Here is a 21195-nt window from a genome sequence, read left to right on the forward strand (position 1 = left end):
ATTTTCCAGTAGTTTTTAAGCCATCAGTAGTTGTTATAACACCCATAACAGTGCATAATTATCCAGACCCTTAGCTGCACGCCATCACCAGTAACGTTAGTCTAGCTGAAAACAACAACTAAGCGGAAGTGTAGAACATCCGAGCGGAAGTCTCTCGCCGCAATGGCGCCACCCATGGTGAAGTCAGGAAAAAGGTGGATGGATAAGAGTGTAAATTCTGATCGTTTCACTCAGTTTCAGTGTGTCTAATAAATCACAAATTCTAACTGAAAAAAAATATAAAAATATTGATAACCCATGATAGGGTACAACGGGGCTAAAGGCACAACCTAAGGAAAATGAACTTTTTTTTGGTCACAAAAAATACCTCAAGAAGTTGATTGAGAAAATGTCAAGAGTACATTCTAGGCAAAGGGCGACTACTTTGAAGATGCTAAAATATAACAGTTTTTATTTATTTTGGATTTTGTTTAGTCACAACATAATTCCCATAGTTCCATTTATGTTATTCCATAGTTTTGATGACTTTACTATTATTCTAAAATGTGAAGAAAAGAAAAATTATAATAAAGAATGAGTAAGTGTTTCAAAACTTTTGACCTTGAACAAAATTGAAAATGACTCAAAATAAATTTGATAATTTCCAGGATATTTATAAGTTAATTAGGATATTCATAGTCATTAAATTTACAACAGTTAAAAAAAATAAGTATTAAATTGCCTCAAAATCAAACTTTAGACATAATACGCAATGATCTCATAGAATAGGAAAATTTCCCAGTGTATTGTGACAAATAGCTGTTTAGGAAAGTACTATGGTAGTTTTTTATGCTATTTAGAGTTTTGTGACTGTAGCAGGTGCTGGGATCTCCAGACTTCACCAGCACAATAAACTCCACCATTGCTGTTAATAAAATCCTTTGAACTGTTCCTCTGCTTTTGAGTTCCTTTGTCTCACTCTTGCTCTGACACGTGGAGCCTTTAGCCAAGTCGTACCCTATTTCTCTTTCAAAACATGTTTTGTGTCAACCCAATTACCTTCAAAGTGTTTCGGGCCAAAGAACAATATAATGCTATAAACAACATAACATCATTTGTTTTGTAGAAAATGACTGATATTTTCCCAAAACAGATTTCTCTTTTCCTGTGACTGATTTGTGTATGTTGTAATGTGCTGATGGTCTATCAGGGGTCTGAACTCAGTCATGTCTTGAGTTTCAGCTCTTTATTTTTATCCCTCAGGAACTAAACTCACTCAGTTGGTCAGGATTAGTAAACCACTGCTAGTGCTGGTCTTGGTTTGACTGTAGTGGCAGACAAACATCAAAGGATTTGGTAGCCTGATAACCAATTAGTGTCTTATGACAGGTAGCAAAAATAGTGAATAGTGAAGATGGTCAAATCACAAGAAATGATGCCTCGTACAAAAGTGAATGACTTTAACTCCCGTAGAGAAAACATAAACCAACAAACCATGTTATTATAATTTTTCATAATTTTAACCCCTAGCCAAACCTAAACCTAACCATAATTTTAACCCCTTACCCAAACCCTAAACCTAATGATTAGTTAAAGATTTTAATAAGAAAATAACTAGTGTACCACACAAGAAAGAAAATGTTGGGGTTTGGAATGATACGAGGGAAGCTGGTTGGAATAAAAGTTGTACATTTTTCTCAACTCTCGCTGGAGGAAGGGATACTCTGGATAGTAGATTTTGTCCTTTAAATGACATTTGCATGCTTGACGACACTGAAGTTCTGAATCCCAATGTATTTAATGTCACTTATGAGATTTCAAGTTGTTTTTGACTCTTTGGTTTATCAAAGTGTCTCGTGCAGTCAGTGCTGAAGTGACTTTAATTTCCTCTGAACACTCTTTGTATTTGGACTTTCTGGGCCACAGAACGCCAACAAAACACCGGCACTGGATTGAGGTTGAAGGAATGATGAAGGAGAAAAGGCCTTTCTTCATCAAAACAAAGAGAGCTGCATGATTGGCCAGAGAGGCAGGAAATTACCTCAGGGCTCAGATCATGTGATGTGAGATGTAGGCCAGAGCATAACAACAACACAACATCCTCAAACACACTTGACCGGCCTTAAGCTCTTCCTTCAGCTCGTGCAGATTGAAGCATTTACCATCACGTACCATCTGCTTGATGGAATACATCTCAGTGTTCAACTGCTCCTTTACAAGCACATCTGTACACAACATCTCCATAATCAAATATGGCGAGGATAGTAGACCTGATATATTGACCCGGCAATTAATCATTAGATATTTGGTCATTTTGAGACTATCGGCATCAGCACATTATTGTTCACATTTGGCTGATTAAGAGAAGAGGTCACTCAGTTTAAAAGTCTCAGTCTTGTTAATGGATAGTTAACAAGTTTTCACATTTTTTTAATTTATTTTTTATTTTATTTTCAAGTAAATGTTCTGTAAAATAACTGTTCATTTAAATTCAGCAGTTGCTTACATCTAATTTGCTATCATTATCAACTTTTTATTATAAACATTGTCCATCAGTCACACTGGTCTTTATATTGGCCATTGAAAAGTTCACATCGTTTGACCACTAATCAAAGTCAGTCAGACTCTTTGGCCCAATTTACACCTGGCATTATGAGGCAATGTGTTTTAGGCAATCCAATCACATGTGATCAGGCGAGACACTTCACTGTTTACACCTAGTCACTCAAATGCATCTCCTGTGACCACCTGTGTTGGAATTTTGAGGGGAGGGTCCAACACAGTTGATGAGAATTCGTAAAAATAGTACGAAATGGAAAATTCCTAAGAAATTAGTAGGAAAAACATATTTATTATACATCAACCTATCACATAGTGTACGCTTCTCTCGTTTCCTTCAAAACCCTCATATTTCCTTCTGACATACACAATATTTATCAGTTATGGTCACAGGTTCAAATTTACGGTTAGGTTTAGGTATGGGCTTTGGGTTAAGGGTTAAAATGACGAAATTTATCACGAATGCACATTCAGAAACAGAAAGTTTCTCTTCCATCCAACACAACAGGGATTTTTTTCATTACTATCGTGGTTAGGTTTAGGGTCTGGGCAATATGTTACACTTTGTTGACAGATTTACATTTGCATCAACCCACATTTCCTTTAAAAAGGAAGCAGCGAAACATCAGGATCTACAAGGACACGTGGTAAGCGTATGGGATTGGATGGTGTAGAAGTCGTACGATTTTTTACGAGTACGCCATTTTGTATTATTCTTACAAATTCTCATGAGATCGGGTTGGAGGGTCTCTGATTTATCATACATCAATGTCAGTGTATTACTGCATGATACAGTAATAAAATGCAGAAAAATTAGAAAGTGAAAGTGTGAAAAAAACAGTGCACTGTTTCTCCCAGTTGTACTTTCTTTTAATCTAAGAGCAAACCTGAGGTTTAAAGCAGAATTCTCTGATATTTTAACTGGCAAAGTTTAAAGTCTTGTTTTAGCACATCGGTTGATTGACAGTTGAGTTGGTGGTGCTTTGCTGCTGTTTGAACACATGCAAACATATAAGTGTTTACTCTACAAGCCCAATGTGCTCACATGCGTTTTGACCACATTCGAATGCGGTTGAAGTTGACAAATCTCAAAATATTTTGGGTCCAGTACATCTGTCTTTAGTGTCGTCCTGTTGCAAATGGATTGCCCAAAACGCATCTTAATACCAGGTGTAAATGGGGCCTATGAGACTTTACATGAAACATCCCAGCATGCATTTCACATGTCACAGTAGTTTATTTCCACCAGAATGTTTCTGATGTTCACCATCCGTCATTCCTGTGACTGTGTCTGAAGGTGTCAGAGTGTGTAAGGCTGTTATCATCCATTTACTGTGTGATATGTTTAATGGTCGGAGGTGTATTGGAGCATCTCTTGCCACGAACACACAGTTTATGAAATCTTGTTTAGCGCATGTTTGACCCAAGTGTGTATGCTATGTTGTGACATCATCGGTCTTAGTCATGTGATTAAAAAGTCCAAAATGTCATGTAACTGTAAGATCAAATAGCTTAATGTTTCAGTGATCTTTGTAATGGACTGACACAAAGGCAGCATGTTGAATAGAGTGAATGATGTTGACCTTCATCTGTTGAACTGGGTCACATTCACTGAAGCTCTCTGGTGAATAACGCTGGAGATTTGTCTCTTATTTGCCTGAAGAAACAGAAACATGAAGACATAAAGCTCAGGTCTGACTTACAGAAGATCAAACACCGTGATTGTGTGTTTGTTGTTTTTCTGAATAATTTGTAATGTCGTCTTAATATTCTTAGATTGTAAAGGCAGATCTTTGAAATCTGAGTCAGATTCATATTAATAAAAAAATTAAAAAGAAGCTCTGTTAAAACCTCTAGAGCAGTGTTGTATGTGAAATAAGCCAGAACGCTAATGAGAGGAGTGAAGAAACTGAACATCACTCAGTGTATTTACAGCAGATTCAACACAAACACACACACAAAACACATGCAGTGAGTGTGAGAGAATAAAGGTTTATCAGTGAACACACACAGATCTGAAGTGTATTGAATTGCAGTAGATTGTTTGTCGAACTGTGAGATACGTGTGTTTAAAAACAACTGATGGATTATGAACTTCCTGCTTCAAATTTGCCACATGCTGATGTCAGAGTAGAAGAGCTGCCTGCACTGTAAAACACATTACAGCCGATCTACTCAAATTGTGGCAACAGATTATAAATAGTGGTCAACCAATATGGGTTTTTAATAGCCGAAGCTGATGCAGATATCCAGACAGCAGGGTGGCCGATAGGCCGGTACAATGCCGATATATCACACAATTTAATATAGTAAATAACATAAACATAAAATTGGTTAAAAAAAAAAAAAAATATTATTTAGCACTATATTTACTCAATTTAACACAAAGCTTTAACTTTGTAAAAAATTATATTGTATTTTAAATGGTAGATAGCAGTTTCTTCTGATTTGTGTTTAGTCATCAAATTTTAGTAATTTATTTGCACATGCAGAAACTGTTAGTATATTAGGAAGAAAGAAATAACAATACACACAGTAGTCCAGCAACCATGGATGGCATGTCCACGTTAGCAGTCGCATTTACTCCAAAAATACCTAATCAAACCAACTGCACATACTGTGCATAGTGAATAAGACATTTACTTATAGCACACGTGAAGCACTTTTACTTTGAAGTTGCACTCACATGCTTGTGCAGATCCAGCGTGAACAGAAATCTCCTGAGAGTTTAAACGATCTGGATCACCTGCTTGGATTGGCATGGAGTGACCGTCATGATTTGTGAAACAGAGGAACTTTTGATCCTGATCCTGAAGTTTTGATTCTGGCTGATAGAATACACGCTTCAGAGGAAGATATTAGATGAGCGTTTGACAGGAAGAAAACGCTGGATTTTCATGAGGTTCGTGATTTATATCTGTTTAAACGAGATATCTGCATATTTGCAGACGGTATATAATAAAAGTTTTATTAGAAGGGTTAGGGTTAGTTAGTTAGTTTTTATCATTAGAAAAGAAAGTTAAAAGTGACAGGGAGGAGATGCTGATAGAATACTTGCTTTAGAGATTTAGAAATGAGTGCTCCACAGGATGCTGGATCTGCTCAAGTTTTGTGAGGTTTGTTTATTACATCTGTTTAAATGAGATATACGCATATTTGCAGATGGTATATGGTATTAGTTTTATTGATATTTGCTTTTTTATCATTAGACAAGACAATTAAATGTTACAAGGGACTGTTGAGGAGAGAGAGGGAGAATGAAACAGGTGAGCACTTTAAAATTATGAGCTCAAACGCGTCTGCCGTGGCTCATATATGCGGACCGTTTAAATGAGACTTTGTTGCACACCGGTCTATTATTGTAGTAACACAATGGCACGTAACCATTAAACGATCCATGACTGGTCGTTTACATGTCTCAGTCGCTTCATATGCAAGCAGGCGATTTTCGGCGCCCTCAAGAAACAAAACTGGAAAATTTAACTTTTCCAAACTGGAAAATGTATTGGCCTTGTTTATCGGCCTTGCCGATATATCGGTCGACCACTAATTACAAGCAATATTGTTTATTAAATGCAACTGTGCTTAAAATGGATTAAGTATGAGGTCCTTGAGTAATTTATTCAAAATGAGTAGATTCAAACAGAACATATGAAAAAATAAATAGAAGCTAAACAAAAATATTTAGTTAAATTAAATAAAAAAGGACCACCATTGTTATGAGAATTACTTAGTAAAATAAATTTGATAAATAACAAATAAATTAATAAAAAAAGTAATCATATAAGGAGTGGATTAATTTAAAATTAAATTAATTGAATTAAATCATATGTCTCAATAACAGCCATTGACTTAAAAGATAAAGCATTCTTTATTATTGGCAGCAAAAGCACAATACTGTCCATTAACATTGTTACAGTAACAGTAAACACTTTTTAAACACATTGTTAGAGTAAACACTTTCTTTAAAAAAATATCTTTCTTTCTTAAAACCTTTCTCAATTGCACTTATATGTATTTCCTTTTTACACTGTAAACATTTTTTAGTCAGGTAACCTCAAAAATGTGCTTTATGAAACACAACTGGTCTCATTCAAGTTAAATATATGGCAGATGATATTGATTAACTTTAAAGCTTCTAAAAGGACCTAAATGTATCATACAAAATAATCAGTGACTTTTGCAACATATTCCAAGTCTTCTGGAGACATATGCTAGGTTTTGAAGAGAAACAAAAAATAATAATTGTATCATTTTTTCAGTGAAAATCTCAGCCTTGTGTGTCCATGCTATGAGAGAAGCTTGTTTACAATGGCTTGCATTCACATGAAAATTTGCATTGTTTAGTTCTATAAAACATCCAAGTTCTCTCGTGAACATGAAAGTCACTGTGAACTAGGGATGTGCGAGACAAGTTGACTAAACTGTTTTGATGCTGCTAGTTGACACTGGGATTAGTCGTTAATATTTTTCCCCATTAAACTGATCAACATTTTTACACATTTACGTTTGGCTTTATATTTTTACAAAGGCTGCACTTAAATTGCTGTCATATTAATGTTACACATTTTAAATATAATTATTAATACAAATATTATTTTTAAAAAGAGGATATCTGGAGCAGATACAAAGTTTCATTTCACCGCAGAACACGCCTGCTTCTTCCCTCTCTCACTCGCGTTACGCCCAGTAAAATGTCCTACGGGTGGTACGGGAAGCGGATTTCTGAAACGTTGGCTTGAAAGTTAGATGTTTTCACATTTGAGTCTTCTTTAAATCTGTGCATGCTTGTAAGTTATTTTCCTGCCGAGTGGGCATTTTCAAGTGCAGGATAGTCGCCTGAGGTGAGTCAAGTCCCGTCTTTCACCAGACCATGTCGACGTGTTCATTTTGCTCATCAAAAAATGGATGCTTTTAAGTAGCCTAGAAAATGACTGTTTTAGGCTAGATATGCCATTTTTTTAATCTGCTGATTAAGAAGGCTATTTTTAACGAGGTGTCATAGTATGTGTGAGGAAGAACCCAACTGCAGGCAGTTAGCTCTTCAAAAATGATTTATTAAAGAAAATATATACAAAAACTACCCATGAGAGGTCAAAGCTGAAAATAAAATAAAAAACAAACACAACAGAGGAACTATCAATAAACTGAAAAATAAAACCAACAAGGACCAAACATGACCAACCAAGAGAATAAACAGACTGAAGCAAGAGGAAGAATCCAGCACAGGACAGTGCACATGAGTGAAATATAAAGAGGGCAAAATCAGGCAGTCAAAGGAGTTGGGCAGGTGGAGCAAATTAACAGAAAATCCGAGAAACAAGGGGACTGGGCCAGGGAACAAACAAGCAGGGCAGAGAACTCATGGACACAAAATAACAGAAAAGAAACAACAATACATATGTGTCAGGATCCTGCCACTAAACAAGAAACCAGACAGAGGGCAGGATCCTGACACAAGGTGCTGACTGCTTAATGGGTTAAACTATCTTTTATTCTGTGTGCACGTCATGTTTAGAATACATTAGGTTTATTGTAGGCTACATCACAGGCCTATTTTTTCTATCCTATAGCTATTTTGTTTTTTACATCTTAACTGTTCTTGATTAATGTTCTTTACAGAACAGCTGTCATATTAGATCAATGGTTAATGCATGACCACATCTCTTGAAATACGTGCAACTTTTCATCTTAGCCTAACTGTTCATTATTTTCAACAATGTCCTGACTGTTTTAATATGTTAAGTAATTTAGTGAATTACATTTAGAACAGGCTGGGTTGCTCTATTGGTCCTGCACTATTCATTCAATTGTTTTCAATAAATAAACCTGTATTCACTAAAGGCGAATGTGTGTAATGTTCTATATTTAATGTACAGTGATGATAATGCAAGGTGAGAACGTCGCAGATAAATGCCCATTTTCAGCATTATTTAGTGTTGGATTTGTAAAAAAGTATTTGAAATGGGTCGCGTAAACCAATTTTTTTTTTAACTTCTGAAAGTTGGTTTCTTTTTAGACTAGTCGACTCCAAAATTTTCGTTTAAACATCAGTGGATTTAGTCGTTCCGCACATCCCTACTGTGAACAAGTTTCTCTCATAGCGCTCATGAACGCACAGTAGACGTTAAGATTTTCACTGGAAAATGATTTACATTTTGGTTGTTTCTCATCAAAACTATATTGTATGTCTTCTGAAGTTGTGGAATATGATGCATGGACTGTTTTTTTTTTTGTTTTTTTTACACTTTTGGGTGCTTTTTCAAGCTTTAAATTTAGTTGCTATTAACTGCCATTGTGTTGAAAAAACTGGCCAATATAAAAAAAGTCATAATGGTTTGTAATGATGTAAATTATGACAGAATTGTTCTTTTTGAGCGATCTATTGTCTGTTTTGTCTGTGTCAAGCTAGATTATGTCAGTCTCCACAGAACAAACACAATGTTTAATATTTCCCAATTGTATTGTCATACTGTAATTAAAAAAAAATATATTTTTTTTTTTTTTGTCACATTAAGCATTTTTATGTGTCTATGCTTTTCTACGATAAACTGTATAAGACATAACATTGGCTCAAAATTCAATACAGTAAAGAAATAAAAGAAACAAAATGCACATCCTAAATACATAATAACATAATGGAATATCTTTGTTTATGCCAAGTTGATCCTCAGAACAGGTTGTACAAATGACATAAATTTAATTTCAAGCAAGCAATTAAGACATCTGAGACTATAAACTTTGATTAAACTTTAAACTTTGAGACGTTTCTCCTTTCCAGGTCAAAATAACTGCCATAACAAACTCTATCAGTCTGTTCTTCATCATCATGACCTGCAACATAGAGCAGCAAAATGAAATACTGATCAGAATAGGAATTACAAAAAACAAACATTAAATTGTTCCATAAACATTTTATTTCGATTTCAGACGGTTCTTGTAGAAACTAACCACAGCCAGATAATATGCCATTTGATTAGGTCAGCTCAGATTGGTCAAGGATATGTGACAGCCATGAAAAGATAAATTGTTATTTTATTGCACTGTGTGTTCCGGGTGTTCTCTAAGCAGTTACGCAAGACTTACACTGGTGGAATAAATGAGGCTGTCAAGCGGTGCCACTCTTTCTCTCTCCCATTGACAATGAAATGCGATCTCACTACCCCTTGCAATACTCAAAGTTTCTCTCCTGAACCTTAAAAAAAAAAAGGTGAACGGTGTTCTCCGTGTTGGCGAGAATCCAAGTTTCACTGCCTGTGCCGTTCTTTGCTGCATGAACAGCTTATTATGACTTGGCGTTCTCCCTATTCAGTGAAAATGCAGGTCTCTAGCACTGTCTGGCAGTGCCTATTTAACACGCTTTTCATTTCCACCGCTGCTGGGAGCCGAGAACGCTGTACGTCATTCACTTCATAATGTAGGATGGTTTGCCCTGTTTTTACTGTTTTATTGTTGGTGGCATGCCAGGAGACAGCCAATCAACACGGATTGTTTAGCCTTGATATTATAATTTTACATGAATATAAAAAATTGCTTATTACAATATTTATAGTTATAAAACATTTTATGAAAAAAATAAGTGCCATTTTATTTACAGTAAGTGCAATCACTTACATGAAAACTAATACAATATTTACAGTAATCGCCTCATAGATGCAGTGACTGAGCTGAAGCTGTGGGTGGCATTATTGCACTTCTACTGGTGCGTTTCGCACCGCTTCTCGTGTGAGTGGAAAACACCTGTACAAACGAGAAGCGGCAAGATCGCAAGCAAAGCCTGTTGCCCACTGTGTCCCGTGTAAAACCGCCTTAACGCCCACTGGTTGTCAGGATCTACGAAAATTCAGCTTCGTTTGTTGTGCACAGCAAACGCATCCAGTTTAAATTGGCTTAAAACTACACTTTACACTAAATCTAGCCGAATAGAAAATTGTGTGTGGTGTAATTTAACGTAAACTAGTATGTTTGGCGAAATGGCAGTGGAGTAAATAATAGCCTATTAATTAAGACCAAATCACTCAAGTTCAAACGAGACGAGTTTTAACTGTTAACATACCGTTAAAAACACACTCTGAATTAAATTTCAGAACTTGTAGACAGCTCTTGTAGACATCTTAAGCAAAAAACCTTTTCAAGGTATAAATGTAAAAGGCTTCCTAACCTTTATCAAAAAATTAACTGAAGAGTGTGTCCCAGTCAGATTTTCATTGTCTGTTGCAAAGGTCCAAAGTGGGAAAAACTGGACTGAACCAGTTTGATCATCAGACATTTGAACAGGAAATGCTTTTAAACTTAAAATGTCTTAATTAGATTAAGATGGATTCGCTTAATAATGTCTTTCTTTGGAATGAAATTTAAAACTGCTTATGTGCATTAAATTGGATTCACTCAATAATGTCTTCATTTGTTATTAATTAAATAAAATGCTTATACTCTTAACGACAAAAATGATGAATTTTATTCCAAAGATTTATTTTAAGTCAAATTCTGGTGAAAAAAACACAATTCTATTTAATATAGTTAATACATTTCATTTTCATTAAATCTACTAAAGCACAGAATCATTTTTTACAGTGTGTGTAAAACACTTGAAAAGACATGCACATGAAAGAGCTGCAGTGACTGAATGATCGGTGCGGTTGAGATGTCAGGTATTTGTGTGTGATTCTGATAAACTTCATATGTGACACTCTGGAATATTGATGAAGCTGAAGTGTTGATCAGTATTTGATTTGATGTGCTTGGTGATTGGCCTCTTTCTACACTAATGTTTTAATGTAGTTGACAAAAAAGACAAATAGGATTTCTGAGTCTGAAGGTCTGAGACCAGTGTTAAGCTTTAGATTAGTACTAAGATCTCATAAGCATAACATTTTGATTGAAAAGTGTATTTAAAAGATAAACATGAGTTTAATGATTTCCCAGTTTTTGGTATTTTATTGTCAGCATACCCTCAAGCTGGCATGAACAAAAACCTGATGATCATATTGCCAGAATGATTTGAGAATGTTCCAAAGAGTATCTTCTGTGCTTCAATGGAAGCATAGAAATAAAGGAGTTAGCATGCTTGGTGTCACAATTGCTTACTTTTGTTTAGTGACCTAGTCAACTTTTCTTTGTTTAATTTTTTTTTAAATCCATCATGTTAATTTCAAGGTTTAAATGAAAAAAAATAATGTGGCATCAGACTTTTGCCACCACTTTGTATGAATGAATAAATCCACCCATCCATTAATTTCCATCACTTATCCATGTCCGAGTCATGGTGGCAGCAGGCTAAACAGAGCAGCCCATGTGTTCTTTTCTCTGGCCACATCGTCCAGCTCCTTCTGGGGATCCCAAGTAATTCCCAGGCCATCCAAGAGATATAATCCTCCAGCATGTTCTGGGTTTGCCGTGGGGTCTGCTCCCAGTTAGACATGCCAGGAAAACCTCAACAGGGAAACGTCCAGGAGGCATCCCCACCAGATGACTGAGCCAACTCAACTGGCTCCTTTCAAATGAAGGAGCAGTGGATATACTCCGAGCCTCTCCAGAAGGTCTGAGTTTTTCATGCTATCATTTAGGCTAAGCCCAGCAATCCTGCAAAGAAAGCTAATTTTAGCCACTTGTATCTACAGTCATATTCTTTCGATTAGCACCTAAAGTTCGTGACCATAGGTGAGGGTTGGAACAGATCAACTGGTAAATTGAGAGCTTCATCTTCAGGCTCAGCTCCCCCTTCACCACCATTTTACTGCAGCCGCTGCATCGATCAGCCTGTTGTACTCATGATACAACTTACCCACTCTCTCATGAACAAGACCCTGATATACTTTAACTCCTTCACTTGGGGAAGCTGCTCGCTCCCTACCTGAAGTGGACAATCCACCCTTTTCCAGCAGAGGACCATGTGCTCAGATTTGGAGGTGCTGACTCTCAGACAAATGATGCCAACAGTACAACATCATCTGCAAATAGCAGAGACGTAATCCAGAGGCCCCCAAACTGGACACACTCTGTTCCTCAGCTGTGCCTTGAAATCCTGTCCATGAATATCATAAAGAGAATAGGGGACAAGGGACAGCCTTAGTGAAGTCCAAAACCCACAAGGAAAAACCTTAACTTGCTGCTGAGAATGCGAACACAGCTCTTACACTATTTATACAAGGACCAGACGGCACGCATTGGCGGTCCCGGTACCCCATACTCCTGTTACGCCCCCCTCTTGACCTCCTGGGGAACACAGCCATATGCCTTTTCCAAGTCCACAAAACATATGTAGACTGAATGAGCAACCTTCCACGCCCTGCCAGGATAAAAACAGAATCCACAATGCTATTCCTCAAGTTGAGGTTCGATAAATGACCATAGTCTCCTTTACAGCTCCCTAGCAAAGGCTTTCCCAAGTAAGCTGAGAAGTGTGATCCCTCTGTAAATGTAAAACACTTTCCAGTCACCTTTTTTAAAAATAAGAACCAACACCTATTTGCCAATCGCCAGGTACTGTCCCCAATCTCCCCGTGATGCTTCAAAGGCATCACGTGGAGACATGCTCCACTGACAGACAATATCACCAGGCAAGGTCAGCACTTCCTCACACTGACTAATAAAAGCCTGGTCAAAGCTCTGCCTCCCCTTCTTAAGCTGTCTGAGGCTGACCAAAATTCCTCCATGGCCTTCCCAAAACTCCTTTTTACACCCAAGTTTTTGCTTCCGCAACTAACACAGCTGCAGTCCTTCTAGTGTGCCACTACCTGTTAGCTGAATCAGGAGTCCCTCAGGCTAACCTGTATGGAAAAGTCTCCTTCTTCAGCCTAAAGGCTTCCCTCACTGCTGGTGTCCACCATAAGGTTCTTGGGTTGCTGCAGGCACCAACGACCTTCCAGCCACAGCTCCCAGCAGCCGTTTCCATGAAGGAGGCTTTAAACAGGATTCATTCACCGGAAGTGGTAGTTGAGACAAGATCCTCTACCAAATGTTCTCAGTTCACCCTCACAATCCTTTAGGTTTGCCAGGTCTGTCAGGCAGCCTCCGCAGCCATCTGACACAACTCACCACCAGGTGGTGATCATCTGACAGCTTTGCTCCTGTCTTTACCCAAGTGTCCAAAAACATACAGCTGCATGTCTGATGATACAACAATAAAGCTGATCATTGACCTTTGGTCTAAGATGTTTTGGTACAGAGAACATAGTGTTTGTTAAGGCCTATCCTTGATTAGCACAGAAGTCCAATAACAAGATATCGCTCTGGTTCAGATCAGGCAGAACATCCCTTCCAATCACTCCCTTCCAGGTTTCTCCTGTTGTCGCCCACGTGGGTGTTGAAGTTGCCCACTGGTTGCACAAGTTCCCTACATCTCTCCTTGCAGCTGGTAAGCTTACAAGGACACAGCCCAACATTGTTTCTTTAGGCAACCAGGCGCTTCTCTACGAGCTCCTCCCCTAGGCCTGGCTCCAGGAGAGGGCCCCGGTTTTCCTGATCTGGACGAGGTATCCGTCTTGCCTGTTGGCCACATCATAGGTGACTTTTAGATCACTCTTTGTCTGGTCTCTCCCCTGTGACCAATTTGTCAAGGAAGGCCCTACAAGAAATTAATGCTCCTGACAACACGGCTCCCAGGGTCACTGGGGTCTTCAAACCCCTTCGCCTCTGTAAGGTGGCGATCCACGTAGAGATGAATGTATGAATGAAATGTTTTTAAATGCTGTAACTGGTCACCATTTTTAATCAACTTTTAGCTTTTTGCAGTTCACTTAAGTAGTGAAAAATTAATTTTTATAAAATAGAAATATTCCATGTAGTCTCTCAATTAACATGAGCTCATGGAAACTGCATATTTAATAATTATAAAGAATTATCAACATGCTGTTTAGAACATCTATAGATTAAGTATAGCTGTCATAGCACAGGACATTTCATGTCAGCTACCTATTTTCAGTGTAAAAATGAATTAATTTGGTTTATTATAATGTTTGAGTATCAGTACAGTGATAAATATGCAGTGCTGCAGATGTATTATTACAAATGCACTGTGATATTCTGTTGTATTTTGATGTGATACACTACATTAGCTTTTATCTAAATGTGTTTTGATTGTAGTCATACTGAAACATGTTTTTCACCCTCCAAGCATTTAATGTAGTAATCATTGTGTGTTTGTGTAGTGTGTGACAGCAGCCACTGGGGTCCTCACTGCAGTAACCGCTGTCAGTGTCAGAACGGCGCGCTGTGTAATCCCATCACTGGAGCATGCATCTGTGCACCCGGGTACCGCGGATGGCGCTGCGAGCAGCTCTGTGATCACGGCACCTACGGTAACAACTGCCAACAGACATGCCAGTGCCAGAACAATGCCACATGTCACCACATCACAGGGGAGTGTGTGTGCAGCCCGGGTTACACGGGAGCATTGTGAGTGTTACCTGCACACACACACACACACATAGAAACACATGACTGAAGTGTATCTGACTGACAGGAGTGTGTGTTGTTTTTGTGCAGCTGTGAGGATCTGTGTCCTCCAGGTAAACATGGGCTTCAGTGTGAGGAGCGCTGCCCGTGTCAGAAAGGCGGTGTGTGTCATCATGTGACGGGAGAGTGTTCATGTCCTGCCGGCTGGATGGTACAAAACACACACCTTTATGAATATTATAACTGAAACTCTGATATTTGAAAAAAAAAAGTTTCGACCTGCTGTGTTTAAAATTCAGCAATAATGTTGTGTTATATTATATAAGCTGTAAGAGTGCTTTTAGGCACAACACAAAGTGGACTCAATATATTTACCATATAACATGCCCTCAAGTGCATTATTGCTTTTTTAAAACAGTTACTACATAATCATTTCAAAATTTCTTATGTGTCATCCTTCCGCTTGAAGATACTGGGCTGAATTCACTAAACAGTTGCATCACTTTCACCTGCAGTATCTCAGTGCATCTCTGTGTGTGTGTTCAGGGGACAGTGTGTGGTCAGCCGTGTCCTGCAGGGCGTTTTGGTAAAAACTGTTCACAGGAGTGTCAGTGTCACAATGGAGGAAGCTGCTCGCCATCCACTGGACACTGTGTGTGTGCTGCAGGATACACTGGAGACAGGTCAGTAAATACACACACATTAGCCTACATCTCATAATTAGCCACTTTTAAGGGGGTCGCACACCGGAAGGGTCTGGCGGCGACATGGCGTGCTCTAAAATTCGAAAGAACTGTTTTCAGTGAAGGTACGCACACCACCGCCACTGCTCGGCATCTGTCATCGGCGCTTAGCTACGACTCTGGAGGCTAAAAAAATTTCTGCCACACCACGGAGCACAATTCTCATATTTTCCATTAAATTCCTCCCAAATCATTATCAAAGGACATAAATTATTTACTCTAGCCTTGTTAATTCTTGAAGAAGGGAAAAACCTTGGCAACTTTTGTGTGTACTGTGAATTTTTGTGTCTGCCACCTGAACCGCATCGATGTTCCCTGTTTGATACCTGTGCTGTGTCCTAGACGCGACATGGCTTGGTGCTTCTCGTCCGGTGTGCAACTGCCTTTACATATGAAAACCATTAAGTTGCTGTAAAATTACCTTTTCCAGTAAATGTACATTTGCAATTAACACATGCAATTGCTTTCTGTCTTTTATTTGTATTGCTACCATTCACACATCAGTACCAAAATGCCATTAAACTTTATTTTGGAAACTTATTATACATAAGAAGGGTCTTTACACTACGCTGTATATAAAGTTTTGTGAGAATCGGCCACACGGTGGTGCTATAATAAGCAAATTAGCATTTTTGTTAATAACTCCTGAACCCTATAAGCTAGAAAAAAAATTGTAGTTTCTCTGAATCCATCAGTGCTACCAAATCATATATTCACGTGAATTTCCATTTCCTCAATAAACGTTTTCTACCATATTGATTTGTTTGAAAAACCTAGGCCGTCTCCCCAACTCACAAGAAATGTTGTATACATCATCTACAGACCCCCCTGACAAAATTTTATTAAAAGAATTTTGATGTCAAATCGTTCCAAAGATATAAGCCAGTACGTTAAGGGGTGTGGCCTATAATGACTAATTGGCCTGTATCTTGTAAGTGCAGTATCCAAACTTAACAAAACTTAAAACACATGGACAAGAGAACATTCTGAGGTCACGTGCAAAATTTCATCAATTTGTGTTGCTAGGGGTCACTACAATTTAAAATAATCCTATTTTTGGGTTTACCTTAGGGTTACCTAACACTAACCGACACCAAAATAACTGTGTGCACGGCATCCACAGGACTTCTGTTTACTGATTTCTTTTGTCATCACCGCATATGTGCTTGGACCCCCGAAAATTGCCGCTTCTGGCTATATTTTTATATTTTTTATTGAGTATAGCAGATAGTGATGGAAAGTAGATAGTGCTGAAATTGTTAAACTCATATTCACTAAATAATGTAATGCTGGTCACACACACATCATTAGTTCACAGAAACACCAACAACACTTGTGGCCTGCTGACCAACTGGAACAAGTGACATAGCGTTATCAAATACACACATATCAGCCAGAAATAAAAGGTTTTTTGTTTTATCTAATGTGCTGCATTTCTCTTTCTGGTATTGATTTTCATTCTTCTGTTATGACAACTGTTCAGAATGCACATGTGAAAGACAGAACTACTACAGTCAGTGTAACAACAGGATGTAGACTCTTGATATTAACATTTCAAACTGACATGGATGTAGAATAAGTGTGTAGAATAAGAATGAGTGTGTTCTCCGGAGCAGCAACAGAATGTTTATGTGTAATTACAGTATGAGTGAGTATGCAGCATATATTTAAACTGCAGGAATAGAAACTCAAGTGCACTTTTATGAGTTAATAAGAGCTTTGGCTTCAGCAGACGTCACTGTTACTTCCAATCTACCCTCATTTCACCACACCCTACCGCCCGGAAAATGATCACATCACAGCCGCGGGCAGGAGCCCACCAGACTGTGTGTGTGTGTGCGTGTTCTATAGATTGGGGATAATATTTGTCTCCAGAAGTTAGCTAAATCTGTCAATTTAGGGACATTTGAAGTCCTCATTTAGGAAATCTATTCATGAATAAAGCCTTTTACCAAAGAGTGTTCTCAAGCAATACTCATGAGAAAAGAGCAAGTAACCCAAATTCATGATGGTGTTCTTCAGTCTGTCATCAAATTATTCATGTTTAAGTCATCTGCTAATGAACCAGATAACCCTGTCCACATTCATGAGCAGCATATTTCACAGTCAATATATCAGGACATCAGCTCTGAAGAGACTGTGAGTTCATCTAGAAAGAGTTCACAGAACATATAAACACACATACTTACTGACACTATGAGAAAAACTGCTTTTTTACTGTAACTATAGATAATATGTCCTCTGAATGCATTTTAAGGATGAAATACTGTATAAATGTATTCACTAATTCTAAATATATTACAATACATACAGTAAATTGCTAGATGTACATATACATTGTGTTATAGAAATATATCTTAGTCAACAAACTACTGTTCATAATCATTACTAGGCAGCAAAACATGGTGTGAAATTAGATTATAACAACAAATGATTTTTATAACTGTTGTATTTGATGAGTGGTTTAAGTACACTAAACAGCCTCTGAAGTACACTACACAGTCATTGAGTTGATGGTCACTGCATCTGTAAGAGTGTGATGTTCAGTGTTGTGATGAATGTTCTGGAAGATTCATAATCACTGAATCACTGTCATCAGTGCTGTTGAGTGAGGTTTTCCTAAAATATCAGTGGTTTACCTCCACACACACACACAAAAGGATTTTGCATGTTGTTCAGTTTACTGAACACAATTCTAGAACATTTTGTCTTAACTTGATTTCATTACATTCTATCCAATTAAATTTGTAAAATTGAAGTTTGCTTAATCAATTTGAGTTAGGACTACATGAATACTTTTTGTAGCATTGTTGAAACTGGGCAGGGGATTTCCTTTTCCCAGCATGCTTTGCAGGGAACTGGATGGGGTGAACAAATGTTGAAACTAAGTGTTATTTTTTTATTTTTGAGTAAGATAACAATAGGAAGAGATTTGTTCATGTTTAATGTTCTGTTATATTGGCATTTAAAAGGATTGTTTGTTAGGCTAGAATTTTTGGATTTACCATTATGGTGAAGATTGACACATTGGTCCATCTTCAACCTAAGAAAAAACGAGATCAAAATGTTTGATTTCAGTGCTGCTTAGCTCTATAAGCTGTTGCTATCAAACTGACAGTCGATACACTTGCTCACCTGGCATATCCTAATGGTTAATACATTTAATTTAGTTGGACCAATTTAAGACTTATTTAGATCTTAACTAGTTGGTCTGACAAAATGAATTTAAGTTTGTACAACTAGAACTACAAAAAGTCAGTTCAAACCAATTCTTTTTTGTTGGAAAAATGTAATTTAATTGTGTGGAAAAGTTTTCCTCAATTGAATTAATTTCAGTGAACGTATTTTTTTATTTATTTTTTTGAGTGCATATTATACACTCATTTATGCTGTGCGTGTGTGTGTGTGTGCAGATCTTTCTCAGGAAACAGTGACAAGATGAGATGGGTCACTGGTGTACATATAAATGGGGGAAATCATATTGCTGTTTGATGTTTAACTGTTTTACAGTTAAAAGATCCAATCACCTTTTCGATAGAGACATCACCTGTCAGTTCAATCAAGAACACACATGTGCATTAGCAGCACCAGTCTGAAAAATAGCCTGTTTTAGCTGCTGATTTGAAATCTCAATGTGTAATGCACAAAACACTAGAATACAGAGTGTGAATAATGTGGTGTGCTGCAAAGACACGTTACAAATGCATTTCACACTAAATAATGACTTAATAATTGACTTAAAATACAGCTCTTCTATGATGAACTTGTGTTCACTTACTGAGTACAAAATCATTTTGATATTTGTTCTGGGTCTGCGTTCCATTCAAGTCGGATGTGGGGTATTCCTACTTGATATCTCCAACTATAAATGCATTCCATTGCCAGATGCTCGGAAGATGACTTTTAAGAAAACAAAACTGCAATGCTTCTGTTAGCTTAGCAGGTGTTTGACTGTCACTAGAGATGTCTCCTAGCAACCCAATTCATTTGTGCTACAGGTGAACAATTATCAAAAGATAGTATTATTTACCATGTTTTGAACACCTGTTACTCTGCAGACATTTGTTAAAAAAGCTTTAATATTACATAATGTATTAACATTGACTCATTTATCAATATTATTTAATAAAAGTGAATGTTTATCACTTATTTTGTATATCTTCCTGGGTGCCTTCCTGGTTTTTGTGACGTCACGCACCTGCATCTCGGAGAAGTCGGAGTTGAACATTTCCTCATGAGTTTCCCAATTGGAATTACAACTTCAAGTGACGTTCCATTGCACATTTCCTACTTGGAAGTTGGAAAATCCGACTTTCTGAGTTGAATGGAATGCAACATTAAAGTTAGAAATATTATGTGGCGTAACCATCTAGAGACACAGAAAAAAAATCGTAGTCTCATAAAAAGCTGAAATTTAAAAAAATATATATTTGCATGAGTAGATTCTTTTAAAAAAATGAGCAGTGAAACTTTCGTTTTAAAATCTTATTAATATTTGAAAAACTTTTGTCCATCAAATCAAAGTCATATAAAACAGAGAGGAGCCCTTTAGACCTTCATGATTGTGTGTGACGTTTAAAAAAATGTATATATATATTAGTGGCGTAGTCGGGGCCATACGCACGAATACGCCGTATGCTTACTTTTTTCCAGGGCTGTTTGCGTATAATGACTTTTAAGGATCAATATTTGCATATACTCTCAGTATACCCGCTTGTTTTGCTGCTTCAGAAGTCCGTAATCTACTGTCGTGTTAGTTTCCCTTTAACTGTATTGAATGCTGTTTTGTGAAACAGGGTCCGGTTGCACCAGCTATATATAAGTTACAACTTAGCCTAGTTGTGGCGTAAATGTGCAGTAAGTTACAATTTAAGCACTACTAAATATTTGAGCATTGCACCATTAAACTTAGAAGATTCCAAAACGGTTGGAATAAAAAAGCAGACTGATATTTTATGACATCAATGAGCTCATGTTTTGCGTGACAGGCTTCAATCCTTTCGACATACAGTACGATGTTGACATTAACACTTGTTTACATTTACGAGACAACTTTTAAGCGCCTTTTCAGCATGAAACCGTTCTAACGGTGCAGTTTTCAGGGTGCGTCGCCTGGTGTCAAGTTTCAACACATTCAAAATATATATAGGATATTAAAATGAATAAATGTCTATTTTCCAGCCTGTTGTATTAGTATTTATATACCACCCCTTATTTATTTTAGAATATTGTTATTTACACATGGAAAATATACTATTCATCAAATCTACTTTTATTATGTATCGTATTTTAATGGGGATATAATTTATTACAGTTGACAATTACGTGAGCAAGCAAGGTTTGAACATAAATCGTAACAAGATCAAACTGAAATTCACGGCTTTTTATCAGTTCTGTGCACAAATTTGAAGGCTGTTTATTGGATCAATTCAGGTAAACGTCATATTATGCGACTACGCATTACTTTACGGAGAGCTTACAACCTACTAGTTAAGTCATGCCTTACGAACAGGTAGTG

At 37.3% G+C, this 21195-nt stretch overlaps 1 protein-coding gene across 2 annotated transcripts in view; it reads left to right on the top strand.

The window, feature by feature from the left end:
- The window catches only part of megf10 (multiple EGF-like-domains 10), a 99892-nt gene that overhangs the window by 37149 nt on the left and 41548 nt on the right, over positions 1 to 21195 (top strand). For both annotated transcript variants that reach the window (XM_051683523.1, XM_051683524.1), the window contains 3 exons: positions 14688 to 14934; positions 15025 to 15145; positions 15481 to 15617. In XM_051683523.1, the coding sequence (XP_051539483.1) occupies positions 14688 to 14934; positions 15025 to 15145; positions 15481 to 15617 (505 nt within the window). The remainder of the gene's footprint in view (positions 1 to 14687; positions 14935 to 15024; positions 15146 to 15480; positions 15618 to 21195) is intronic.

Source organism: Myxocyprinus asiaticus, chromosome 42 (assembly GCF_019703515.2).
Source record: "Myxocyprinus asiaticus isolate MX2 ecotype Aquarium Trade chromosome 42, UBuf_Myxa_2, whole genome shotgun sequence".
NCBI lineage: Eukaryota > Metazoa > Chordata > Actinopteri > Cypriniformes > Catostomidae > Myxocyprinus > Myxocyprinus asiaticus.